This window comes from Chelonus insularis, unplaced genomic scaffold, assembly GCF_013357705.1.
Source record: "Chelonus insularis isolate UGA/USDA-ARS -01 unplaced genomic scaffold, ASM1335770v1 contig_3_pilon, whole genome shotgun sequence".
NCBI classification, from domain to species: Eukaryota; Metazoa; Arthropoda; class Insecta; order Hymenoptera; family Braconidae; genus Chelonus; species Chelonus insularis.
In genome coordinates this window covers 930,786-956,928 of record NW_023276556.1, presented here as the reverse complement: position 1 = coordinate 956,928, position 26,143 = coordinate 930,786, and the positions used below count along the sequence as shown (strand labels likewise).

General features: G+C 28.4%; 5 protein-coding genes across 14 annotated transcripts; 1 reads left to right on the top strand and 4 right to left on the bottom strand.

Annotated features, from left to right (window-relative positions):
- Positions 1–221: 221 nt before the first annotated feature.
- On the bottom strand, positions 222–5,506 carry NTPase (ectonucleoside triphosphate diphosphohydrolase NTPase). 3 transcript variants are annotated; one of them, XM_035085801.1, is made up of 4 exons: positions 5,312–5,506; positions 943–2,079; positions 684–860; positions 222–530 (listed from the first exon to the last, which is right to left on the bottom strand). In XM_035085801.1, exons 2-4 carry the CDS (start codon positions 2,056–2,058, stop codon positions 453–455), a joined length of 1,371 nt encoding a protein of 456 aa, XP_034941692.1. In that variant the 5' UTR covers positions 2,059–2,079; positions 5,312–5,506; the 3' UTR covers positions 222–452. The 3 variants fall into 3 exon arrangements, with proteins under 3 accessions (XP_034941692.1, XP_034941690.1, XP_034941691.1); XM_035085799.1 differs by lacking the exon at positions 5,312–5,506 and adding an exon at positions 3,289–3,640; XM_035085800.1 differs by lacking the exon at positions 5,312–5,506 and adding an exon at positions 2,442–2,718.
- LOC118068415 (mitochondrial 2-oxodicarboxylate carrier) lies at positions 2,907–6,200 on the top strand. 4 transcript variants are annotated; one of them, XM_035085802.1, is made up of 7 exons: positions 2,907–3,106; positions 4,662–4,869; positions 5,126–5,232; positions 5,304–5,366; positions 5,433–5,726; positions 5,825–5,970; positions 6,054–6,200. In XM_035085802.1, the coding sequence occupies exons 1-7, from the start codon at positions 3,044–3,046 to the stop codon at positions 6,169–6,171; spliced, it is 999 nt and encodes a 332-aa protein (XP_034941693.1). In that variant the 5' UTR covers positions 2,907–3,043; the 3' UTR covers positions 6,172–6,200. The 4 variants fall into 4 exon arrangements, with proteins under 4 accessions (XP_034941693.1, XP_034941696.1, XP_034941695.1 ...); XM_035085805.1 differs by having other exon boundaries at positions 2,975–3,106; positions 4,672–4,869; XM_035085804.1 differs by lacking the exon at positions 2,907–3,106 and adding an exon at positions 3,272–3,410.
- LOC118068416 (uncharacterized) lies at positions 5,758–8,147 on the bottom strand. 2 transcript variants are annotated; one of them, XR_004690508.1, is made up of 6 exons: positions 7,972–8,147; positions 7,404–7,892; positions 6,767–7,175; positions 6,436–6,694; positions 6,207–6,348; positions 5,758–6,103 (listed from the first exon to the last, which is right to left on the bottom strand). XR_004690508.1 is itself a non-coding variant. In XM_035085806.1 (5 exons), the coding sequence occupies exons 2-5, from the start codon at positions 7,421–7,423 to the stop codon at positions 6,269–6,271; spliced, it is 768 nt and encodes a 255-aa protein (XP_034941697.1). In that variant the 5' UTR covers positions 7,424–7,892; positions 7,972–8,147; the 3' UTR covers positions 5,758–6,268. The 2 variants fall into 2 exon arrangements, 1 of the variants encoding a protein (XP_034941697.1); XM_035085806.1 differs by having other exon boundaries at positions 5,758–6,348.
- A 367-nt stretch (positions 8,148–8,514) lies between these two features.
- Positions 8,515–11,531, bottom strand: BTBD9 (BTB (POZ) domain containing 9). The gene is made up of 9 exons (XM_035086066.1): positions 11,391–11,531; positions 10,930–11,280; positions 10,687–10,839; positions 10,418–10,607; positions 10,043–10,298; positions 9,758–9,890; positions 9,500–9,637; positions 9,170–9,429; positions 8,515–9,091 (listed from the first exon to the last, which is right to left on the bottom strand). Exons 2-9 carry the CDS (start codon positions 11,242–11,244, stop codon positions 8,662–8,664), a joined length of 1,875 nt encoding a protein of 624 aa, XP_034941957.1. The 5' UTR covers positions 11,245–11,280; positions 11,391–11,531; the 3' UTR covers positions 8,515–8,661.
- A 1,570-nt stretch (positions 11,532–13,101) lies between these two features.
- Positions 13,102–26,078, bottom strand: LOC118068684 (maternal protein tudor-like). Of its 4 annotated transcripts, XM_035086291.1 has the most exons (11): positions 25,704–26,078; positions 24,611–25,309; positions 23,483–24,505; positions 22,958–23,371; positions 22,432–22,503; positions 19,269–21,256; positions 18,590–18,783; positions 17,535–17,699; positions 17,110–17,267; positions 13,763–16,994; positions 13,102–13,651 (listed from the first exon to the last, which is right to left on the bottom strand). In XM_035086291.1, the coding sequence occupies exons 2-11, from the start codon at positions 25,216–25,218 to the stop codon at positions 13,403–13,405; spliced, it is 8,103 nt and encodes a 2,700-aa protein (XP_034942182.1). In that variant the 5' UTR covers positions 25,219–25,309; positions 25,704–26,078; the 3' UTR covers positions 13,102–13,402. The 4 variants fall into 4 exon arrangements, with proteins under 4 accessions (XP_034942182.1, XP_034942180.1, XP_034942183.1 ...); XM_035086289.1 differs by having other exon boundaries at positions 13,103–16,994; XM_035086292.1 differs by lacking the exon at positions 17,535–17,699 and having other exon boundaries at positions 13,103–16,994.
- Between the last annotated feature and the right edge of the window lie 65 nt (positions 26,079–26,143).

The window sequence follows — 26,143 nt, the reverse complement described above, 5'->3', positions numbered from 1 at the left end:
ATGACAATTAGAGGTATTTTAATGAGCTCAGTTGTCATAACAACTTTCGTCAAAGCACTTATTTAATAAAATTAACTAATTGAGAAATGATAATATTATCTCTAATAACTTAAACTAAATTTAAAAAAAGTTGAAATATTAAAACACTTAAAAATTCGATCTAAGTTTAGTTAAATTTATTAAAAAAAAATTATTTACAAAGGCACTAACAGTCGATGTAATTTTTTTTTCAATTAAATACTTTTGTTTTTGATTATCTGACAATAAAGTAATTATCTTTTCAAAATTGTACCAGCTCAGTTTTGGTCCTTTAACTATTTAACTTCATGTTAATCAGCCAACACTCTCATCATAATTTTTTGTGCGTTGATAAAATTTGCTATCTTTTATTTTATCAATTAAATAAATTTTCATGTACTACTTATTTGATTGATGTTATTATTAAAATATTACTAAAAGTTTTTATCAAGTAAATTAAAAGCAGCACCTAGACTCCAACTTAATTCATGACCATTATACTTTTTGTAAAGCTAAAAGAAAAAAAAACCAATTGCATAAATTTTTACGACTAATACAATTATACATTAATTTAGAAAAATAAAGCTTTCCCGAAACTAGTAATTCTGCAAATCAAATGAACTCTGACGAATTAGAGAAGCTGACAATAAAAGAAGAGTACTTACATGTAGTTTAGTCGAATTGTCAAGACCAAAACAATCGTGTAATAAAATATAAATAAACGACAAATCGAGGCACATAAATGGTTGATCAGCATTTGCGTAATTACAGGTATCTATCATCATTTTATGGAATTCTCCAAGAGAAATCACACCACCAGTGAAAGGATCAACTAATCCTACCTGAAATCAAATTTTAAAAAAATTTATCTAAAAATTTCAATTTTTAATTGAATATTTTTTAGCTGAATTTCAATGACCTTACCTCAGCAGCACGTTCAAAATAGTAAGAAACAGCATAAATAGTATGTTTATTTAATCCTATAGGTTTTTCTTTAACAGATTCTATATATTTTTTGATAATTTTCAAACATTCTGGGATTCTAACAATTGGTCTATCTTCTTCTGAATATTTTTTATTCCTAATAACTCTATGTGCACCCTTAGTAGGTCCTCTTACTAAATAATTTATTCCATGATAGCTCCACTCTGTTGAAACTATAGGATTTACACATTCCGACCTAACTTCAACGGTATCCCCAGGATTAACATTTTTCATATCTAAGTTTGCGGTTAATATAGCTTTTCGTGCTGCCATCAGTCCCATTCCTAATAAACTATGAGTATAAAGACTCATGTTATGATTAAAGGCGTTTATTGAATAGACATGTTTAGAAATTTTTTTTAAATCTTCTTCATCAGGAGAATATGTGACCTGTGTTGATCCTCCTCCAAGATCCAAAACTGCTGCTGTATTTTCATTATGTCGTGTTGACAACTGGCCAATTAAAAAATTAACAGTAAACCAAGCATAAATTCCTTCATCTGCACCTTCCATAATAGATACAGAATTTTTGGTTGTCAAGAATCCTGATGATTCAAAGAAATTTTTACATTCTTCAATGATTGCGTTAGCTTTTTCAGGCGGTAATAATCTTAATCCTGCAGTAGCTTTTAGACTAATTGGAGTATGAGCCCATTCTGATACGGGGATCACATCTTTGGCTTTTTTAAGTAATTTTTCTAAACTTTTAATTCCCTCTTTGGGTCTGTCAGCAAAACTACTAAGTCCTGGTTTTATTTCCGAATAAAGCTCATTATCTAATATCAGCTCTCCATTAAAAATTGATGTATGGAAGGTAAATGCTAAAACTCGACTTCCCGTCGAGCCAGCATCAATAATTACAACATACGATGGCTTTTGTAAATTTAAAGAAGATGCAAGACCATCAAAAGCTGATAATCCAAGTTTTAATGGTTGTATATTAGAGGCAATAGCTATATAAATAAAAAATAGTATTCCTAACATTATAACAATTCTGGAAGGCTTGCAGCTTAAAAAATGAGTTTTTTTCGGACGGGATGATAATTCTGTTGGCATATCTTCTTCATTGAAGGAAAGCTGGAACAAAAATTAACAATTATCAATTAACATAACAAATATGCATTGATAAAAAGTTAAAATTTTTTCTACTGTGATAAAAATTAATCTTTTAATTCAAACAACGGAGTTTTGTGAAATTACATTAATTACTATAAATAAGAAATGAATTCATGATAATGTATGAATATTTATAACTATTGGATAAAGTTTAAAGTCAAGTCAAAATTTATCTGACTTAAAGTGAACTCCGATAGTAACCTAAAAAATTTATTATTGAGGAATTTATACTTTCATATAATAAATCATTTAAAAAATCATTAATCAATTAAATTATCCTTATTTTTTGATAGATTCTCAGAATTAATTATGTGATAACTTACTAGTGTATAATACATTTAGTTCATTTTACAAAATTAAATTAACATAAATATAACTACATTGAGCAAAGTAAGAAATAGTATGAAATATTCAGTATAAAAATACAATAAATAATAAACTCGTCTTTGTACTACTATGATAATTCCATAACTTAACCGCACACTAAAAATTAAAAATATGCAATGAAACTGAAGTTGGCGAGGTTAGAAAAGAATTCGTATCAACGAAATTGTCAACAACAGTAAACTTTTTCTAGTATAGTTTGTTAAGGCCACGTGGATAGTCGTTGATAATCTGAAGTTGGCGGGGTTAGGAAGAAATCAAATCAATCGAGGATTTCAACAATTATAAACATCTTCTACACTGAGAAAAAAATTTCGTTAAATGAAAAAATTTTTTATTCAATCAATAAAAGAAACTTTGAGTATTCTCAAGATAAAATTTTATTCAGAGTAATAGTAGTGTTATCAAAAACACATTTTGTCTTTCGTTTCAATGTTGCGACAAGAATGAAAACAAATGACATTTTATTCATTTGAGTAAATAAAATAATTTCAATCAAATATTCATAATTTCGAAGAAATATTTTATCGCGACTATTTGAATGAAATATTTTTTGTATGAAGTAAATTTTTTTCTTAGTGTATGTATAGTGTGTGAAAGTCACGTGAGCTTTTTTATAATTTACAAACAATTATAATCTTTAATTAGTGTATGTAGATAACAAATTAATTATACAATTCACAATGAGTATGATTTTTTTCTTATTCATTAAACAAATTTTACCTAATTTTTGTTTAAAAGCTAAAGTATTAATATAATCGTTGCAAATTTATGATGTTACAATACCTTTCTTCGGCGAATATCCATCGTTATTGCAATAATAATTTATTTGAATTACAATTTATGAAACATTATAAAACTATAATTGATTAATATTAAATAAACTAGATGTTTGACTTTAAAAACATGTGAGTAAAAAAAAACACAAATTAACATACAATTATTTATAAATTTGATCTATAAAATCGATAATCAGTCAGGTCAGTTGGACAAGGATTATGAACTAAGATTACTTTGAAAAGCTTCTAAATAGATATAATTTGTGATGTAAAATGCGCTCTCGCGATGACACTGCATAAAAGATAAGTTCTTTTGTGTAAGAATGTATTACTTTTGACTATTTGAACAACATTAACACTAAAACATATTATGTATTGGTTAATATTCTCTATTCAATGACAACAAATAAAATGTTCACTTAATTCGACAAGATTATTTAATAATTTCTGTGATACTTAAAATTTATTAAATAACAATGGTCACGATTATTTAAAAATTATTTGAATTGAAGTTTTTTGTCAATTAAAAATTGGAAGATGTTAAACAAATATATTGTTCATTTGAAGTCAATACAACGTAGTTTTTAGTATACCGCAAGTAGTTTAACAGATAATTAAGAAAATTATATATGTATCTTTATCTTATGCAAATAGTAGAATTTATTTTTCAGTTGAAACTTCCAAATATGAATATATTAAATTCAAATACAATTCCCACTAGTCAAACATTTTGAACCAATTACTATTCGGCAGTCTACCAAATAGTTAAAATTTTTAGATATACGAATGATATCTATTTATATTCAACTTGTAATGGAATTTTCCTATATTTGAAATTACATAATTATGAAATTTGTTTATTTGAAAATTATTATTCAATTTTTATTCAACACTTTCATTGAATCGTAATTTTTCATTGTGAATTAAATAGTTTAAAATGAATATTTATTTATTTCAGATCTCAATTAAATTTTTTAATGAAACGCACTTTGCATAAGTAGTTTTTGAAAAAAATTAATTAATAATTTACATATTTTTTCATGTAAAATTAGGGGAAAACATGTGATAGTAAAAACGTATTTATCAATAAAGATTAAAAATTTTAACATTGTCTTAAAAAAGTTCAGCAATATTTGCTTATCAATAAATCAATTAATTATCTTGCGATAATATTCTGGAGTATTTCTCTCATCGTTTTAGTTCAGTTCAACTCAGAACATATAAGTTTTTTTTGGTACCAAAATAAATCACAGCTCAGAAAGTACATTTATAGAATTTAAACACATGAGCGTGTTCGTGCGTTTATAAAGTATTAAGTATTATTAATAATAGTACGAAATCCGGATTCAATAATTATTAATCAGTTGGTAATTTACCTAGTTTGCATTAGATATTAAAAGAAATACAAAGATGTCTGATCGATCAAACGAAAAACCTTTAAACGTTGTAAAACAAGCAATCGTTCAAATTGGAGCTGGTGGATCTGCTGGATTTGTTGAAGTTTGTATGATGCATCCTATGGATATTATAAAAACACGCTTTCAACTTCAAGTGAAAACGACAGAAAATAATCCAATGTACTACACAGGTACAATTTTTTTTTAATTTTCGTCTATTAATAAACAATATCATTAAATATTCTCATTATTTTATAAAAAAAATTGTTGATCATGAGATAAATAATAATAAACTTAGACTTGAAAAAATATTGAATGATTCATTGTTTTATTCTTTAGTGCAAAAAAGTCTGCTTCTGAGTAATATTAATATTTAACAATATTAAACAACTATTACCATAATTATGAACATATTTCAAATTATCGATAAAATGCTAATTTAAATAGGAATGCGGGATTGTATGAGAAAGATATATTTAACTGAAGGACTTGCTGCTTTCTGGAAAGGAATTTTACCACCAATTATTGCTGAAACTCCAAAACGAGCACTTAAAGTAAAATTTTAAACGAAGTTATTTTTTAATAAGTAATTAAAAATAATGAATGATATGTTTTCTTTTTTTAGTTTTTTACCTTTGAACAATACAAAAAGATATTCAGTCATGGCTTGAGTTCACCTACACCAGTGGTAAAAAAGATAATAGACCATGTAGTGATTACTTGACTCGTAAATTTTTTAATAATTTTTTAATAGACATTTGCACTCGCTGGCTTTTGTGCTGGTATTACTGAAGGAATTGTTGTAAATCCATTTGAAGTTGTTAAAGTTCGTTTACAATCAAATCGCACACAAATGAAATACTCTCCAAGTACACTTACTGTTACTAAAGAAATAATTCAAGAAAGTGGATTTACCGGATTTAACAAGGGTTTATCAGCCACGGCATTAAGAAATGCTATCTTTAATAGTTGTTATTTTGGATTTTATCATTCAGTTAAAAGTTTGATACCGGTTAATAAAGACCCTTGGATTGAATTCCTTACAAAGGTATAATTTAATATAAGTTGATACAATTGTGTCAATTTATTAATACATTTATTAATTTTACTTCGATTAATTGAAATAAAAAATAATAATGATAATAGGTAAGTTTAGGATTCATGGCAGGCACATTAGCTTCATGTTTGAATATTCCATTTGACGTGGTGAAAAGTCGAATCCAAGGTCCCCAAGGTAGTATGTATTACAAGGGAACTCTAAATACACTTGGAATCGTATATAGACAAGAAGGGTATGTTTACTTTATTTTTTTTTAGCAGCTTGACTATCGTTATAAAATTTAAAGTTATCATTATTTATAATATTCATCCACAGACTAACAGCGTTGTACAAAGGATTATTACCGAAAATTCTTCGACTCGGACCTGGTGGAGCAATCATGCTTGTCGTATACGATTATATGCATGAATTTTTAACAGAACAAATTCGTTGATTATCAATAATTATTTTAATAATAAATTAATTTACCTTGATATAAGTGTAAATATTGTACGATATGATCTATATATATTTTTGTTATTTAGATCAATTTAAAGATCTAAAACTGAGTCCAACCATTTCTCAAGATCAATTGAATTGGTATTCGATGTACTTTTAGATACTTTTTGTTCTACAGGTTAACAGAAAATTTAAGCTTATAATTTCTGTAAATTAAAATATTTCAATAATATTTATATTTGTAATTAAGTAAAAATACCTTCATTAGTTTTAGACATTGAAAATGTGTTAGCTACTGGAGTAAGTTTTATTGGCTCTGGCTCTTTCAATGACAGAAGAAAATCTAAATCATCATCCACTTTTTCAGTTTCATTAACTTCGGAATTCTTTTTTTTATTTTTAATAATATCATCATTCCGACAATCTCGTTCCCTTATTTTTTCTCTTTCCAATAATTCAATTTCATATGATTTTTCTGATTGTTCAGCTCTACTGTTGAAATATGTTAACTGATCTTCCTTCATGTAAGATTTTTTATTAAAAAGAATAAGAAAAATAATAATATTATTGAATTAATGAAAAATACTTACAGTAAAATAAGTGTCATCAACCTCAACAAGTTGGTGATAAGGTATGCAATCAACAATCGTTTCTAAATTTCTTATATCAATAGCTAAGAGTTCACTGTATTTAGAAATATCTTCAGTCCAATTTTTTTCTGATTTAAATTGAAAATATGCACAAGATACTGCCGCATTCGCCAAATCTTCGAAATCAATAGTGGACTTTGAATCTCCCTCTGGATTATTAGCGTATCGCGATTTTGGTTGAACAAAGTTTTGATTCACATAATCAAACATATCATACACATCATCACTTTCATCAGAAGAAGACTCATTCCTTACTACAGGAGCATTTTTTTCTTGCGATGGAACCGTTTGTGGAGTAACTCGACGATTTTTTTTTGCATTGAGTTTTTGTTTCTGACGACGATTATCTCTAGGATAAATTAAAAAAACAGTTATTTAATCATTTATTTCAAATCTGGGATTGTGTGCCACTACAAATGGAAACAATTAGTAATAAAAGTTTATTATTCTATATTGTTAAAAATAAATATTTGTATTAAGATCTACATAAAAGATCGAAAAATAATTTGCAAGTGTTTCTTATTCTATAATTTCAAATATGACTACATTATTTGAGAGGTTATAAAACATATTTCACCTGTTTCGTTGTTTATCCATAATAAGAATATTTTTGTATATAAATTTATGATTCTTTAAATTTTTATCAATAGATTCTTTTTGTCCAAGAAGATAAAATTTTTAAAACTTTCCTTTTTAAAACAATGAATAAGGATGTTTATTATGTATGAATGTGTACAATTTATACATCAACAGAAGGTAATTCTGAATACAGAATAATAATAATTGAATAGCGGGAAAAATTAATGTTAAACATATTTTGATCAATAAACAAACTGATCACCTTTATACAAATAAAGGTAAAATAGCTTTAGCAACTGTGTAAGCGCCTTTTACGAATTTAATGATCTTCAAAGCCTTTGATTTTTTGTCCACTGTGTTAGCTACACTGGCTGAATCAGTGATAACATCAGATTTTTGTAGTTCTTTTTTATCATTATTGTCATCATCACCATCATCAATATTACGACTATTAACTGTAACAAGAATCGTCCACCAAAGAAAGACTCTAAAAAGATAAAATTAATTATTAAAAGCCTTGCTGAATTTAAAAATAAACTCCTAAAATACCTTATTCTACTACTTACAAAATGATTCCATATTTTATGCAATATTGAAGAATCTCCATGGTTCTTGTTTGCGCAATTCAAAGAATTTATTTCAAATTTTCTTGAATTTTGATTCAATGTTTTGCTTAGTTTTACGCCACACACAAAAATTATGTACATTCTTCATGGCTAATCGTGTAATTTTAATAAAAAAAACTTTAAATTAATCTTTTATGTTTTTTTTTATGATTTCATGTATATTTTAAAATTTTTATGCTACTCAAGTTTATGTTTAAGTCGTAAAAAAAACATAAAATAATCGAATACTGTATTTAATATTATAAAATTTTTGCATTGAATTGAATTATAACAACGTTGATGACATCAAGTAAGTTTTTATTCATGAATTCAATAGCTATGCGTTATAAGAGACTAGATATAATGAAGATCTTATGAATTTATTATTGTACAAAATAGAGATGAATATTTATTATTAATAACAATGATATATATATATATATATATATTAATTTAATAAATCTAACAAAATCACCGAAAAAATAACTTATACTATTAAATACTGATTGATCGAGAACTTAATTTTTCTGAATACTTGAGTAATAATTAAAAATAGTTGTCTGTTCTCATTTCAATAAATACTACAATTTATAAATAATTTATCGAGTTCATATACAAGTTTTATAAAAATTTTTTCAATAATAATAATCTTCACTGTAATAAATCAGGAGAAACTGTGTCATTATTTACAGAACTGTTATCATGATGTTCTACAGCATCTTCAGCTGCCCATCTTTCTTCATTCATTAATTCTAATGACAAACGTTCTGGAGATTCTGTGTTAATTGTCTGACTTGAGGATTGTTTTTTTCCCTGTGTAGTAGATAACTTAGTATCATTTTCTATTTCACTAGGTCTCACGGGGCACTCGAAATGAACACAATGAAAAACTTCATTAGCTGTATTATGTGTTCCAACAATTCGAATGTAAACGATTGGCCGAGGTGGATGAAAACGTAATGTTTGCCAAGAACGACATTGTTCATTACTTTTATCGATCACACGATCCCAATGCCATGAATTTTTTGAGACTTCTATGTAATATGAGTATGAACGATCATCACAGTCCCAAAGTAATAATCTACAATTCAATTTTTTTATTAGGTTGTCTTTAACTATTTAATTGTAATATTTCAATGATTAATGTTAATTAACATACCGCATTGTGCCAATGATATAAGGTTGTCCAAGTTGAACAAGAATGCACCCAGAACCAAGTTGATGGCAAGTATAACCACTGTCCCAATCATAATTAGTCGTATCGCCATTCAAAAGTACACTCCTAGATCTACTAACTCCTTCTATCACACATGCACTACGATCAATTGTAGCCACATTTTGAGTTGGAACAATAAAACCATTCGACAAAGTTTCTGAATGATTTGTATAGTAAGCTTCAAAACTTACTACATGAAACACCTATAAAATACATACAAAATTAATTAAAAATATTAAAGTGTTTTCTAAAGTTATTGTTGAATATAATTACTTTGTTAACAGTATTATGTGTTCCAACAATTCGTATGTAGAGAACAACACGTGGTTCAAAGTATAAATATTGCCAACTACGACAAAAATAATTGGAATAATCTATCACTTTCACCCAATCTTTTTGATCAATTGAAACCTACAAGTAAATGTTTCGTTCATAAAATATTTTCGGAATGAGTGAGTAGTGCAATGATTTATTAAATCATTAAATCGAACAATTTTGTAATAATTTTTTGTCTATTTTCTTAATAATTACCTCAATATAATAAGAATAGGAGCGTACATCACGATCCCATAATAACATTTTGATATGATTGATAATACTTTGAGTACCTAATTTTATTAGAATGCCATGATCCTTTAATTCTGTGATAATATGCCTCGTATATCTGCATGAAATATTTCATAAATTAATTTACAAAATAAACAACCAATGTGATAGGTAATTTCTTTTGCATGATGTCTATTGCGAATAAAGGCTTAAATAGAAAAGAATAGAATCAAAGATAAAGTAATATAATTTCAATAGAACATAATTTACCCTCGTTCCATATCGTAATTATTAGTATCTCCATCAAGTAGAAAACCCCTCATTTCTCCCTGTAATACTTGAGCACCATATCTTGGATGAGCAACATTTTCATCAACTAACAAACGACCTCGATAAATAAGCTCAGAATCTCTGGTGTGAGTACGGGCAGCTATTGCATCTAAAATAGCTTCTGGTGAAACAAGACCAGTAGGACGTACAATATTCAATAGATCTGTAATTGCAATTAAGCACAGACGTACTTGACCTGAAAATAGTAAGTCAATATAATTCTTTCAATTAATAAGTTTAGTCACTTCATTACCTATTTTTCAGATGTAAATTCTTGTTTTACTTATAGAAACTGTGTTGGTTTTTTATACAAACCTAATACTTGACTACTATCAATTTCCGGGTTTGCTTTTACCCATGCTTCTACAGCGAGAAATATGTCAATTTCCGGAGCGTAAAATGAATCTCGAGATATTAATTCAGTCAATGCTCCCGAACTAAGTTGAAGAAAACTTTCATGTTTTATAATATCGTATGCATGTTTATCCATATATTCATGACAAACCTAAAATATTTAATAGACAACAAACAATACATAAAACCTGAATAACAAATTAGTATTTAATAAATTTTGAAATATTTACTTTTGTTAATCTGGTTAGTTGATATAAGCGTGTAGCATCAAAAATGAGACAAATATTTTTAATATTCAATATTTCTTTAAGATAATCTGATATTGCCATCTCGAGATCCGTAAATCCATACTGATTTGCTAATCCTAAGATGTCTAAAATAGTCTGGAAAAGTAAAAATATATTACAAAAACATTGAATATATTATTTCTAATAAATGCTATTATATTATTTGTGAACAATAATGCTATTTACCTCTTCTCGTTGGTTAACTAAAGATAGGTGGCCTGTATAAATATACTTAAGAAGTTCTTTGAAAGCAGGTAATGTCGTGCCTTTAAGCTCGATTTCTTGTTGAACAGATTCTTTGAGACCACCGTATAAAAGAGCACGAAAATATTGACTTCTAGCAGCCAAAATAACTTTATGCCCATTGAATCTTTGACCAGCGACAATTAATGTAACATCAGAATAGTCATCAGATAAATATAAAGCACCAATGTTTTCAGAAAGGTGGTTAATGTGCACGACTTCTCCAGAAGGAGGGTTTAAATGATGATGAGAGCTCATTTGCGATAAAATCCCACAAAATTACTGCATGTAAATCTTTTTTTGAATAAATAAGTTTATTATTTTGTACATGTGACTATTGTTTGCGTAATAACACTCAAGCTAACAGTTGAAATGTTTATAACTAAGAAAGTTACAGCACTTACTCGAAATAAATACAATTACACATTTATTTTCTTGAATCTTTTTAATATATTTGTACTTATGAATAAATTAAAAATGTACAAAGATAAAAATTTTTTATTAATCTTTGATAGAGATGTTAGTTAACAAACGGCCATAATGAGTTTACGAAGTACAAAAAACATATTGTAAACGACATCTGATGTATTTCATAGAAATCTTGCAAAGAGAAGATTTACCATCAGTCAACCATTCACTGATTTTTAAATGTGAAAAATATTCAACCAAATTTTATTAATCAAATATTTTAAATTAATTAATTCGGTTAATTTTTCAACTATATATTTTTCAGTGTGAAACATTTCTTTTTTTTTGCATTAATTTTAATTTAATAAAATTTTTCCTCAAGTTGATAAAAATTTCTTAAATTTAAGTTTAGTTTTAAATTACGGCGTAAATTTATTCAACAAATTATTTTTGTACTTAACTTTTCTTAAATTTTTTGATAAAATCTATTTTACGATTGCCGTGCTATGAAACGAATTCAACCTGAAAAACGTGATCGACGTATAACATCAAGAGCATTAGAATTAAAAAAACCATTTGGATTCTGTTGTGATATAAATTATCAAGATCCAGAGACCCAATATGATATGCAGAATCCTCCTTTTGAATCAGCTTTTCCAGATATCAAATTTGATAATTCACGACCGGAACTTAAATTTTGTGTTCAAGATATCACAAAAGCTTCAGCTCCAACCGCTCTTCGAACTGCAATTTTTCGAGAAGATGTGGAAATAAAACAAGCTGCGACTTATGGAAAATCAAAAAAAGGTAGAGGACCTTTGAAATGGTTTTTAGAAGAAGAAATAGAAGCTGCACGGAATTTAATAGCTAAAGAGAAAGAATTTGAGTACAAAGAAAAAAAGAAAAAAATTCAAAAAAAGGGTAACTGATAACCTAACATGATTACGTAGTAAATTATTTAAATAATGTTAATTTACAGCAAAAATTAAAAGATATTCTAGAAAGAAAAATAAAAAATATCCAACGGATTCTAATAATTTATTGAATATTGAAGAAGTAAGATTAAATGATTTAGAAGAAAATAAAGATGAAACAACAAACAATTAAATGAACAATTATGTTGATATATTTTAATACAAAAATTATATTTGAGCTGTACACAAGAAGGTTTTGGAAGTCAATAAAAGATAGTATCAATGTTAATTAAACCTAGAGCTATTAAGACATTTTTCATATGAAATCTATAAATTTTTTTGTAGTACATTTTTTTTTATTATCGAAGATTTTTCCTCAATAATAAATAAATTATAATTCGAAGCCAGTATTAGTAAAATCTTATCTATTTTTATATATATCACGAAAGTATTTCATATTAATTTATATTTAAAAAAAAAAACCAATTAAATTGTTTTTCTATTTCTATTTTCATATTTGTGCAACAAAAATAGTATAATGAAAATGAAGTCTTATATAAATATAAAAAATTAACGAAACACATAATAATATTCTGTTTACATTTAATGTAAAAAATTATTTTTTTTTATATTTATTGTGAATCATATAAAGTTTAACTCTTTTTATTTTCATATAATTTAATAAATAATATTATTCCCTTTAGACACTTTTTAGTGTACATAAAACATTTTTTAAATAATATTTAAAAAATATTAAGATCTATATTGAACAAATAAAATAGAACGTATTTCAGAATTCATTCAGTATCTTTGGGCAGATAATAATGTGGCACATAAATTAAGTTTCATAATCAATAATAATTCACTATTAATACTAGGATGATGAAATCAAAGATAATCATAAAATTATTCAATAGCTAAGCAAACTTAATTTTGTAATTAGTAATCATAATAAATTTTAATGACTTTTAACTGATTCTGAATCATAAAGCTATATATAAATTGTATCGAAATTTTTGTTAATGAGCCTCATTAGTAAGTATTAATTATAAATATATCATATATATTTTTTTCGTAATTTCAACTTTTTAAATCTATGATTTTTTTTGAATAACCTCAATTTCAATTATTTCATCATCAACTTCTTCAATCATTCTATGATCTATCACAACTCCTGCTACAAGTTTCTCTGAATGTGGAGTTTTAGGTGTTACGGGACGCGACAGTGTAATTTCTTGATTACTTTCTGATTTTTTGTCATCTACCATTTTTTTATCTAAATTAGAAATTTCAGATTTGTTTGAATCATATGTTTCAGAATTTTTAGCAGCATCTTCAATGTCCTGAAATGGAAGAGAATTACGTCGGACCATCTTAAATGAAAATTCTTTAGAAGCCGACGTATCTGCATCTTGTTCTAAGCGAATATTTATACGACCAGCGGAATTTCTTACCTCTTTAATAGAAGAAATACAACATACTGAGTTATTTGAATGTTTTTTTTTATCATTTTCATCATCAGAAGTCTGACTCAATTCTACCGTATGTTCTGTGGTTGAATCCGTTATAAGGATAGTATCGTCAACATCAATATTTTTGTCAGATGCAGTGACATTATTAAGAACTTCAGAAGTGTCATCATGCGGTTTTAAAGTACTATTCATTATTTCTGGTGATAATTTTAATTTATTTATATTTTTTATGTTTGAAATGACTCCAGCTGTTTCAATTGGGATGAATTTTTCATCATTTTGGTATTTTTCTGAAAATTTTTCTAGATGACGTGATTCTTTTACATCAGTTGAAGTCTCAAATAAATTCACTTTCTTACATAAAGGCTCTAAAATTTCTACGATATCTTTTCCATTATAGAAAAGACTAACGTAAGTGGGATTTTCACCCAGAAATTTAGATTCTTTATATTCAAACATTGTTGCACCATCAGCTACAAGTTCTATAAATTTCTCACAAGCTTCTTGAGACCAGGTTTCAATATTTTCTGGTAATTTTAAAGAGCATAGTTTAGACAATGGAGGAATTTTAATGATATCTTCAGGCAATGCTTTAACTTCATTTGATATAGCAGAATTACCATAATCAATATATAAAACTTCGGTTCCATTGTCTCCGTGAGATAAAATTTTTGCTCTGTACCATCCTCCATCTTCTGGGAATTTAGCTGCACAAATCATACCTTCTTCTAAGCGTTTAAGAGTAAGAAAGCTCTCAGCATGTACAAGGTGAGTAGCCATTTTTTCAAGTTCTGCAATTTTGCGCTCTGCTTGAGTCCAAAATTCTGCTGGTGAGACAACATGGCTAACTACAATATTGGGAGAATTTTCTTGACCAAGTGGAGATAATCTTTTTTCAATCATAGGTACTTTTTTCTCACAGAAACTTTCTAGATACTTAGAAATATCATTCTCAATACCTTTTAACATTAATTTTACTGCATTTAATTCTGCTTCGACAACTGTCATAATAAATTCTGTATTTCCGTCGTTTGATAGCCTACAAAATTCTTCACAAGCTTCATCAGTCCATTGATCAATTCCCTCAGGTAAATATAATGAGCATTTTTTAGCTAAAGGTTGTATTATTGATAATTCTTTCGGTATTTTACGAATTTCCGTCGATACAGCTGTATTACCATAATCTACGTACATAACATTTGTTCCAGTATCTCCATGTGAAAGTACTTCAGCTCGATACCAGCAAGTATCTTCAGGAAATTCGGCAACACAAAGTTCTCCTTCTTTAACTTCTTCAACAAGTGGAAAATCTCTAGCATGAAGTAATTTTTGAGTCATAGTATCTAAATCATCTAATGAATCTTTTTCGTGGACCCAAAATTCATTCGGTGAACTAATGTGACTAACTAGAACGATTTTAAAATTATCGGAAGTAACTGGTTTACTTTTTTTACAAAATTTGACGAGGTGATTTACAATATCTTCACCATCGAGAGTAAGAGTAACCACAGATGTTTCACCTTCTTCTACAATGTCCATAATAAAAATGGTTGCTCCATCATTTGACATTTTAATGAACTCTTGACAAGCTTCTTCAGACCATTCTTTAATCCCATCAGGTAAGACTAATTTACATTTTCGAGACAGAGGAGGAATTATTGTTAAATCATCAGGAATTTCCCGAATTTCGGTCGATAACGCAGAATTTCCATAATCAACATACAAAACATTTGTACTCTCATTTTCATAAGAAATAGCTCGTGCACGATACCAAGAAGAATCTTCAGGATATTTAGCTACATATAAATTCCCAATTTCAACTTTGTCAACTTTGGGAAACATATCAGCCACTAAAAATCGATCTGCAATAAGTTCTAAATCTGCAACAGATCTCTCTTCTTGAACCCAAAATTCACTGGGAGAATTAATATGACTGATGAAGGCTGACTTGGGATCCAATTCTAAATCAACTAATTCATCAATTACGCTATCGTTTACACCAATTTTAGATGCCCAGCCTTCTTTTACTAACCATTCACTGATACATTCATCGCCACTATACAATTCCACTCGCTTAGGAACGTTATCAGCAATTAAAATTGCTTTCAAATCTAATGATGTAGTTATTTTTGATGTAAAAGCGGAACAAGCTTCTGGAGACCAGTCTTCAAAATCAATAGGAATCACATTTAAGCGGCATTTAACTGCATACCATGAAGTACATTTCATTGCACTGGGAAGATGTTTAATTTTATCCCCGTCTTCTGTTCTCATTACAGTGTCTGTATTTCCATAGTCTACAAAACGAACAGTTGCAATTTCTTCATCAGCATCAATTATTTCTGCTCTACACCACAATTGTTTTTCTGTATTAAACACAGCACATAATAATTTTTCTTCTGGTACCTCTGTCACTGGAGGATAAGTAGAAATTTCTTCTTGAAGTTTTGATGATAATTCATGAATTGCACTTAAATTTTTAATTCGTTGAATCCAAAATTCGGTAGGACTATCAATGTAAGAAAGAATTACTTTATATTCATTGCCAATTAATAAATCATCTGGTTCATTTGATTCTGTTGATTTTTCGACATGAGTATCAACAATTAATTCTTGAAAAGATGGATCTTCTTCAATTTTCGATCTAGGATTTACTCCTAATGTTGCAAACCACTTCTTATTTCTCTTATACAATGTTGCATAGAATTCTTTATTCAGTAAATGAGGATTGAGAAGTTCTTGCTGTTCTGCTTCATTACCACGAATTATATATTCAAGAGAAACTTCAATAGCTAGTTGAGATGGCTTGAAAAATTGAGTTTCCAGTTCTTTTAATGAGTTGAAAGGAATATTTTCAGTATTTCCATAATCTATGTATTGAATTAATGCTTTCGAATCAGTTTTTGAAACAACTCTTGCTCGATACCAATTTCCATCAGAGCTTAAAGCTGCACAGAGTTCATTTTCTTTTACATTTAATGGTTGGCCTGATGTTGAATAATAGTCATAAAGTTCACTAAGAAGATCTGCATCTGTATTTAAATCTACAAGTCGCTTTAGCCAAATACTTTCTCCATGATTAATGTGAGCGACACTTACACGATGAACTCCGTAGAAAATTGGCATAGGACACAGTGGACATATTTTTTCATCTTCTTGTTCTGGCGTGAATACGATTTTGTGACCTAATTCATCAAAAAGATCAACGACGAGTCTGAAATTTAATTTATTCATTAAATTATAATATATTTTTGTAAATCTAAATAATAAATAATATGTATAAAATTAAAATACATTTAACAAAAAATTAAATAAAAAAGTCAACTTACACATTTTTTTTAAGGCTATCAACACGAATGATAACTTCTTTATTCTCAATCATACTTTTCAATTGTTCATCAATTGTGACGGACGAAGTAACATTTTTCAAACAACATTCGACCGCTTGTTTCTGTATACTAGTAAGTTCTCCAGGAAGTGCTAACATCTAAATAAAAAAAAAATTTTTTAATATATTGACTATTCATTCATATAAATTTAACTGAATCACAACTACGTGATAACAAGTTTACTTTATTAACATTGTTATATTTGAACATGACTTGTCATTGAATGAGATTTCTGAATAAAATCGCAGTACTAATTATAATAGTTAAGTTAGTGATTCACATGATGTATGGCATTAGTTGTTTGTAATTTTAAAATTTTCATCAAGGTTTGAATGATATTCATAGCCGAGGACAAAAAAACTCACATTATTTAATGAAACTACTTCAGTTTCTCCAGTGTCAATGAATCTCACATCAAAGTCTGTTTTCCGTGAGCAATCTATCACTGTAGCTCGTCTCCAGCCTTTCTCGTTATGAATTAAACACCCTGTCCCGAGACAAACTTCTTCCGGCAATAGTTTCGGCATCACCTGATATTGCCGTTTTTATTTGTTAATCATTTACCATTATTGATTAGTTATGTCAAAAATGCAATTGAATACCAAAGAATAGCATAATACTTTGAGATTTAATCACTATGGTAACTAATTTTAATATTTTTAAACTAACAACAGATTTTAGTTATTTATAGAATATTAATCTATATTTTTTTAGAATTGTAGAAAATGAAACTAATTGATTAAAGTTATATTAATTGATTATTAATAGGTTTCTAATAACGTATAATTATAACTGTTGGTTAAAAATAATAGAAGATATTGAATGAACGGCTTTTCATTGTCTTAGTTTAATCTACATGTCTCAAGCAAATATTTAATAACAATGGAAGTTAATAATTACTTACTATTAATACCATACATCGTGCGATGCTGCATTACTTTGTTAACATTATGATCATGATTTTTATGAATATAAAGATGATTTCTTTTAAAATTCAATTGGATATTGAACTTTAGAATTATAATAAATAATTTTTTGACAGAAAAAACAAGAAATTGAAATCGTTAACAGAATCTATTATAATATTATTAATTATGTGAAAATTAATGTAAATTATTGTTTAAGTGATTACTCATTCCAAGGTTCAAATTAAACACAAAAAAGTAATGTGGCAGACTACATGCACACAATAAATTTTAATTATAAATAAGCATGTAAATAATTTCAGAGTAAAAATAACATAAAAATAAGAAATTTTGTTCCAACATGATTAACAAGTAATTGAACATTTTTTCTTCGCTAAATCGTCGAATAATTAACTCATAGAATTTTTTATTTTTTTTTTTTTGCAAAGAACAAAATCAACTTATATTTTATATTATGAAATAGACTTAAAAACATTTCAACTGCAAATTCTTACCTGATGATTTTGAGCTGCCATGAAATCTGAGATAAGTTTCTCATTTTCTAATACTGATGGCAATTGAATATAGAACTTTTGAACGCTTTCAATGTTCGACACTTTGACTCTCAGGGTTTGTTCTTTCAAATAACTGATGTCTACTTTCGTTAATTCTCCTTCAATATTTATATGACCTCCATCAATTTCCGGGACTAAAAATATATAAAAAAGGATTTAATTGTAATAAATGAAGAAAAAAAATTTAGACATTTATTCAAATAATTGAATAATATCATATCATAAGTGGAGAAATTTTTTTACTTCCTACTCTACATTTGTGTGGAATGGTAAACGAGTTTCTTTTTAAGATTGTCTTTTAAAGAATTTATGTAGGTTCTTGAATATTTAAATGTATAGTGGGTGTCATGAAATATGATTACTTTTACAAAAAAAAAATATATAAAAATAAAATAGACTAATGTTTCTATAGTTATTATTGAAAACCTCAACTAGTATATTTTAAAAATTTATATGAATATTAAGAGAGTATAATGCAAAATATGAATTCCATTTCAGAAACATACCTACTTCATCAATCGTTTCCAATTTATCAAATTCTACGCTGGCTATACACATATTTGAAAGATTGATGATAATTATTATGATTATTGTGATTACAAACACATGAATGACTTACCGTTACTGGGTTGGAAATTTTGGGATTTATCATAAGAAGACGTTTCATATGATGCAAGTCCTTTTTCTACCAGTATGCTTCCGATGTCGTCATCATTATTTTTTAAAGAAACGAGATATTTATCATTTTTTATTTCGAGAAAACTACATTGAAATTTCTCAATATTGAAAATATTATCAATTTCTTGAGCGTTAGCCTTATGCCAGTTATTTTCATCAGGAGGAATTATATTTTTCAATGAGCAGCAAACAGCTTGTTTGGGGAGATCCATGAATTTCTGCTCTACACGGAAAATTTCATGTGACTGAACCATCGCAGAGTTTCCATAATCTACAAATCGGACAACCGTTCTACCTGACTTAATATCTGTCACTTCTGCACGATAAAATGCACCATCTTCAACGAAGGTAGCAATAACTGAATTTCCTACTTGTAAAGTGTCAGTTACTGGTTGTCTGTTGCTATAAACGTTTTGAATTTCATTCATCATAGATCTAAAAGCCGTTTGATCTCTATAAACTTGGCAATAAAATAGATTGGGATCGGATAACCATGTAACTATTACATCTTCAGTCGTACCAACATTTATGGGAAGTTCAGACCATTTTTTATCCAGTGGTGCATAGTTAGGTGATGTTAGAGTTGAAGTTCTTTGTCGAACTGACTTGTTTCTACTTTTAGCTATCTCTTTAGCCTGAATTAAATCAACCCCTCCACTAAATTCTTCATTAATATAAAAATCTTGACAGTGATTATCAACTATTTCGCGAACAAGAATTTCATAAATGTTATTATCAAGTGCTACGAATTCTGCTTCAAGAGTTTTCATTTCCGTTAATGCAGTGAACTTTTCTATTTCACTGTTCTCCCAATTATTTTTCGAAGCACCAAGTAATTTAACGTGAATTGCTTGAGTTGGAAGTTTGATAAACTCCCTTTCGATTTCTTTAATTTTGTCAAAACTTACTAATTCAGTATTTCCATAATCTACAAATCTAACTGTAGCTCCATTTGTATCACATAATTCTTGAATTACAGCTCTATACCATTTCAAATCTTCAGAATACTGAGCAATGCAATTCATGCCAACTTTTGCATTAAATTCTGACACGTTTGTTCCACTGTTTTCATAGATTTCAGCTATTCTTGCCATCACTGAATCAAGATCTTTATTATCAGGAATAAGTTGAACGTAAAAGTCTGTTGGACTTGCTGAAAAAACGACTTCGCAATGTTTTACAGCTCCAGTAGTGATATTAGGTGGAGGAATTTGAAGTGATGTAAATGTACAATCATTTGCGGTTGATGAGTCACCAGTATTCCACGAATTGTCATTATTATTTTGATAACGATCGTTGTAATCATTTCTTTTATTATCGTTTCGATTATCTCCTCTAACTCGTGAACCTCCATTTTTATTAAAATCGCGATCATTTGAACGATTGTACTTAAAACCTCGATCATTGTCCCCATCACTATCACGTCCCTGAAATCGGGTACCATCTCGTCGACTACCTCCTGTTCCTCGACCACCTCGAGATGCTCCTCGACCAGAACCTCGTCTTCCTCGTTTACTGCTACTTCGCGATGATGCATTTGAATCTTTATCACTCCATGAATTTTCTCCTCCACTATTTCGATCAGATCTTCTGTTGTTTTCTGATGAATATCCTCTCCTTCCATTACTCTTATCTCTATAACGATTGTTTGGACTGTTTTCATTATCAAATCGGTTATTTGTATCATTTCGATCATTTCTATCATAACGTGAACCAGAATCTCTATTATATCTATCATTGCGTGAATTATCTCGATTAAATCTGTCTCCTGAAGAATTATTCCATTTTTGGTCGCGATTGTTATATCTTTTATCTTCATTTTCTGTATTTTTCCAATTTTTTATTTTCACTTCCTCGAAAGATGAATTTTCATAAGATGCTTCAGATGAATCATGTACTTTTTTTGCAGACCATTTGTCGGTTTCCTCACTATCGATAAATAAACAAAAATATTCAACATTACAATGTTGTAATAAATTAACAATAATTATTTTTGTGAATGTTTACGGAATGTTTATGACCATATGGCAGTAAAGCTTAGTGATGAAGTGACAATAAAACTGCTGGGAAATCATTGAAAAGATATTAGTATAATCTTTTTAATGATGTATTAATTAATGTTGAAAAGAAACTTCTTAATCCTTTTCAAGGTATGATATTGTAGTATTATGATGTTTAAATACCCATAACCCTTTAATTGTACCTTTATGCCCATTCAAGTGTCGGGGTACACATAGAACAGAGAATAATTTTTTTCATCTATTCAACTAAGTTTAATATTTACAAATAATTGAATACCAAAATATGCACGTGGTTTGTAAAAAGTTCTCAAACATTATAAACTAAAATACGCAATTTAATTGGTAATGTAATAAAACATTTGGTACAAAATTTGTTGAGATAATAATAAAATTAAAGTCAATATAATTGAAAATTTAGAATAGAATCAGTTAAAAGTCTGTAACACAGACTCTCAAAGTTTGTTTAGCATTCAAATCTTCATACTGAACGTTATAAACTTGAAAAAAACGGGCAAAAATTATAAAGTTATTAGACTGCACTTATTAACTGAAATTTTCAAGAAAATGTAAATTTTTACATAGAAGTATTTTTGGTTTCAAGAAGTAAACCATTTTATACGAAGATATGACATAGAAATTTCTATATTCATATAATTTTATAACTTAAAACTTGGAAATTCCGGAGTAAAGAATATTTCAATAACATTAAGAATATATAGTCTATGCGAATATTGTAACTAATAAACTGCCATTAAAATTTATCTCAAATAGGGGAATCGTCTTGTAACAAACAATCTAGTAATCATTTAATTATAGTTTACAGTATGAGTGCTACAACTAAAATAAATAAGCAATATAAAACATTCAACTACGTATGTGTACTGTTTTGGTAGCAAACAACTTCTGTTATATATGAATGGAGAAATAAACATTAAAGAATTTAATAAATATTTAAGTAATTATAATGGGCATTGAAGTAATTGCATTTAAAGCAAATATTAGAAGCTTCGGAAATGTTTTTTTTTGTAAAAATAAGCAAATAAATTTAATAATTAACATCTATTCAATACTTATAGCAATTACCGTATTTTTTTAACATTTGTCACTTTAGCTTTATGAAGATGATTCCTTAACAGTTGCGTTTTTACGCCAGACCTGAATTTGTAAATATTAATTCTATATTAAACATTGCTTATCAGTAAAAAACATTCATGATTAGAATTATATGTCCTATTTTTTCTTTTTATAATTGAATATTTTTAAATAGTTTTTCGAAATTCCCATTATCTATATCTAAGTTGATAATGAGTACAATGATTGATTTAAGAATATATACATTTTAATCGAAGGCTATTTAAATAAATCGAAAATAGATAAAATTGTTATGCAAATCTATACTTTTTCAACAAAAAAAAAAAAAATATTAATACGTGTTTAATCAACAATATCCTATTAGCTGCTATATTGAACATCTAATGAATAAAGTTATATATCTTATATCAACATAGCATTTTATCTAATAATTTTACGTATACAAGGTAATACTCTATTGTAATAACTCTTGTACTAAAAAAGCAGAAAAAATACAACTAAAAGCATGCAACAATACCTTTTTCCTTGAAGATTTTTAGATGAAATATCGCTTTCTTGATTTTGCCAATGAGTTATCGGTTGCTGGACGTTAGGCTCGTTTTGGTTTTGCAACATCTTTGAGACACTTACAATCGGTTTTGTATTAATGTCATACAAATCCACGATAATTGCAGATGGCCGTTCTTCTATCACACTCATTACAAAAGGCTTGTCTAGTACACATGCCTCGAATTTTTCATGAAGTTCAGAATTCAAAGGTTCTGACTCAAAGCCATTCAGAATGCACTGAATGGCCAGAATCGGTATTTTTGTAACGTTGTCGTCTCGGATCGATCGGATAGCATTACTTGGAATCGTTTCATCGTTACCATAATCAACGTAATGAACGGTAACTTGATTTTCGATTACTTGAATAACTTCAGCTCGATACCTAATCAACAATACATAAATAAGTATTATTAGTTTTCATTCATATCATTTACTCATTTATACATTGGATAATTTTATAAATCATAGATAAGTTTTAAAATTATCAATTTACCATTGTGAATCTACACCACAATGAGCGAGACACTTTAATCCTGGTTTGACATGGGCCGGTTTTATTGGTGGTGCAATTTTCACGCATCTCGTTAGCAGAGTAGACAAAGACTCTCGTTCTATCACATTTTTATCAAGTTGTACAAAGAACTTGTTGCAAGCTTCACTATAAGATACGTGAACATTTTCTCGAGAGCCAGTAGGTAATCGAGGAGGATCCGGAAATTTAATTGCTGAATCAGGGAAATTTTCTCGAAGCAAATCTAGCACACTTTTATCATCAAGATACAAATTTCCATAATGCATTAATGGTGAATCCTCAACAGGCATGACTTTAAGTGTTAGAGACTTTCCAAGGACGAGTTCTTTAAAATACTCTTTCATTTCTTTTGTGACAGTTAAATCTCTTACTCCACTTAAAATAAATCTGACTGACAATAACGGAGGGTTGGCGTATTGAGGCGGTATTTCATAAATATCTGTATGTCCTAAGGTTTCTTGATTCCCAAAATCCACATAAAAAACTTTAGCTTGGAGAGTGTCGTTGACTGCAGAGACCACTGCACGGCGTAGTCTTTTATCTTGTGAAAAACGTCCCAGACATGCAGAGCTTGGAATTGGTGGCTCCGAGAGAGGTTTTAGAGGAAGACTATTAATACTTTTCATTAAAGTCTCCAATTCTTGAGCACAGCTTTCCAGCTGTACACTAAATTTCAAAGGGCCATCATCAACGTCAGATACAACAACTTTGTGGATAGAACCTTTTTCCAGAGTCCTGGACTTAAATGCTGGAATATCTTGTGATCGAGGAGATATTGCAGGCGGGGGCCTCATTGAAATCTTTTGTTGAGGTTTACGCCAATTCTCAGGATGACTCTCAATTTTAGGTGGTGCAACTAGTTTAGCTGGCCGATTTTTCGGAATATAATTATTGTTCGTATGAAGTTCAGGAGGAATATCATGAGGTTGCTGTCGAGACGACATTGATACTGTTGATTGATTCATAGCTAAATTGTTGACTAGTCTGTAAGAATAATTGTACAAGTATTTATTCAAATTCATTCAAAATGTATATACTAGAATAAGATCATTACGGAGTTACCAATATGATAATTTAAAAAAAAATTACCTGAATGACTGAACGTGTTCGAAAGGCGCTGGTAAGGCCATTTGATTCTGAGTTAAATACTCAGAAAAATCTATTCCATTAAAATACAGGGTAAATATCTGTCTATTACCGTATGTAGTAACTACAACTGGATGCTCATTGTATCTCAAAATATTCTTTACGTGTTCAACAATACAGCGGCTCCATACATTATTAAACGGTACAACTTTTGTCAGTGGAAATTCGAAAGCAATTGGTGGAAGTATTTGCAGCTTTAATCCAATATTGTGACACTCTAGCAATCTAATTTGAGTTCGATGTACGACTTCAAAATTTCCGTAATCAATAAATTGTACAAAAACATTAGAATCAGGATGAACTTTGATGATTTTTGCGCGATAATAATTATCTTCATGAAAAGCACAGCATATGGTATTAGGTATTAATACAGTTTGATTTGTAACACAACCTATGTCTTTATCAAAAATATCTTTCAGCATTAAGATAAGAGATTCAATCTGTCGTGAACCTTCTCTATCGAATTGACCACAAATATTTAAATATGGTCCATTATCATAAACGTGTGTAACAAAAAATGCACGTTCCACGTTTTGATTCACGTTCGTCATTTTTTAATCGTTAGTTTATATGCCAGTTGATAAAAAAATTTATTGCTTTAACTTTACTTCTTGGTTAACCAATAAGTGACAACATGAATCGCTGAAAGAAATAATTAATTGAATGAAATGGATTTACAGTAATGTTTAATGAATAATTGAATTTAATGTTATATAAAATCATTCACTGATTTTGAATAATAAGTATAATCGAAAAATATAAACAAATAACGACGTAAAAATGAGAAAAAAATGAGTTTAATAAAAGAATGTAATTTGGAGAAATTATTTGAAGCGAAAATATTTAAAAACAATTAATGAAATGCTCAATAACATAGTTAAATGATATGAAATCAACAAATAGAAAGTGAGAATGAAACGTGAATAAGTTGATGTCTAAACTAATAAAGTCATTAATTAATTAACTCAGCTCTAGCCAATTGAACAGCCCAATAATTGGACTCAAAATACTTTAAATATATTAAATTAAAACATACCTATTTTAATCACTTGTAATCAATGATTAAACGGTGCAGCGTTATAAAACGCGCGGATTATTTGCGAATATGTCGGCTGTTTTCAATGAAAGTATGGTTCTGTTCCTTAGCACTGAGCCACTAATTTATCTTAAAGTACGCACTAATAAATACTGAAATGAATTCTCACTATTTCGTACTTAAATTTTGAATAGCTTAAATCGTTGTCACGGCCTTATATGCACTTTTTTAAGTTGTAGGTCACTCTGTCTCTACTTTTCATCTAACGGACTCAAACGATATTTTAGCGTCCATTGTTTTACAAAGAATGAAGAATAGTGATGGAATGCTATGACGAATGATGTGAGCAAGTGGAACGTGTATCGAAAACTTGGCGAGCTCTGCAGTAATAGAAATAAGTGGGGGTATGTGTTTTGATTTCGGAACGATCGTAGCGCTGA

Coding starts and splice junctions, on each gene's coding strand:
- LOC118068415 (XM_035085802.1), top strand. CDS start 3,044: ATGAAATATTTTTTGTATGAAGTAAATTTTTTTCTTAGTGTATGTATA. Junction 5,233..5,303: donor CTCCAAAACGAGCACTTAAA/GTAAAATTTTAA, acceptor TTCTTTTTTTAG/TTTTTTACCTTTGAACAATA. Junction 5,971..6,053: donor ATCGTATATAGACAAGAAGG/GTATGTTTACTT, acceptor ATTCATCCACAG/ACTAACAGCGTTGTACAAAG.
- NTPase (XM_035085799.1), bottom strand. CDS start 3,309: ATGGATATTCGCCGAAGAAAG. Junction 2,080..3,288: donor TGGATATTCGCCGAAGAAAG/GTATTGTAACAT, acceptor TTTTTGTTCCAG/CTTTCCTTCAATGAAGAAGA. Junction 531..683: donor ACAATTCGACTAAACTACAT/GTAAGTACTCTT, acceptor TTTTTCTTTTAG/CTTTACAAAAAGTATAATGG.
- LOC118068416 (XM_035085806.1), bottom strand. CDS start 7,423: ATGGATAAACAACGAAACAG. Junction 7,176..7,403: donor ATGGATAAACAACGAAACAG/GTGAAATATGTT, acceptor AATTTATCCTAG/AGATAATCGTCGTCAGAAAC. Junction 6,349..6,435: donor AATGTCTAAAACTAATGAAG/GTATTTTTACTT, acceptor GTTAACCTGTAG/AACAAAAAGTATCTAAAAGT.
- BTBD9 (XM_035086066.1), bottom strand. CDS start 11,244: ATGAGCTCTCATCATCATTTAAACCCTCCTTCTGGAGAAGTCGTGCAC. Junction 10,840..10,929: donor TAGTTAACCAACGAGAAGAG/GTAAATAGCATT, acceptor TTACTTTTCCAG/ACTATTTTAGACATCTTAGG. Junction 9,638..9,757: donor CCTATTCTTATTATATTGAG/GTAATTATTAAG, acceptor ATTTACTTGTAG/GTTTCAATTGATCAAAAAGA.
- LOC118068684 (XM_035086289.1), bottom strand. CDS start 25,218: ATGACGAACGTGAATCAAAACGTGGAACGTGCATTTTTTGTTACACAC. Junction 23,372..23,482: donor TGTGGTGTAGATTCACAATG/GTAAATTGATAA, acceptor ATTGTTGATTAG/GTATCGAGCTGAAGTTATTC. Junction 17,700..18,589: donor TGGCAGCTCAAAATCATCAG/GTAAGAATTTGC, acceptor CGGCAATATCAG/GTGATGCCGAAACTATTGCC.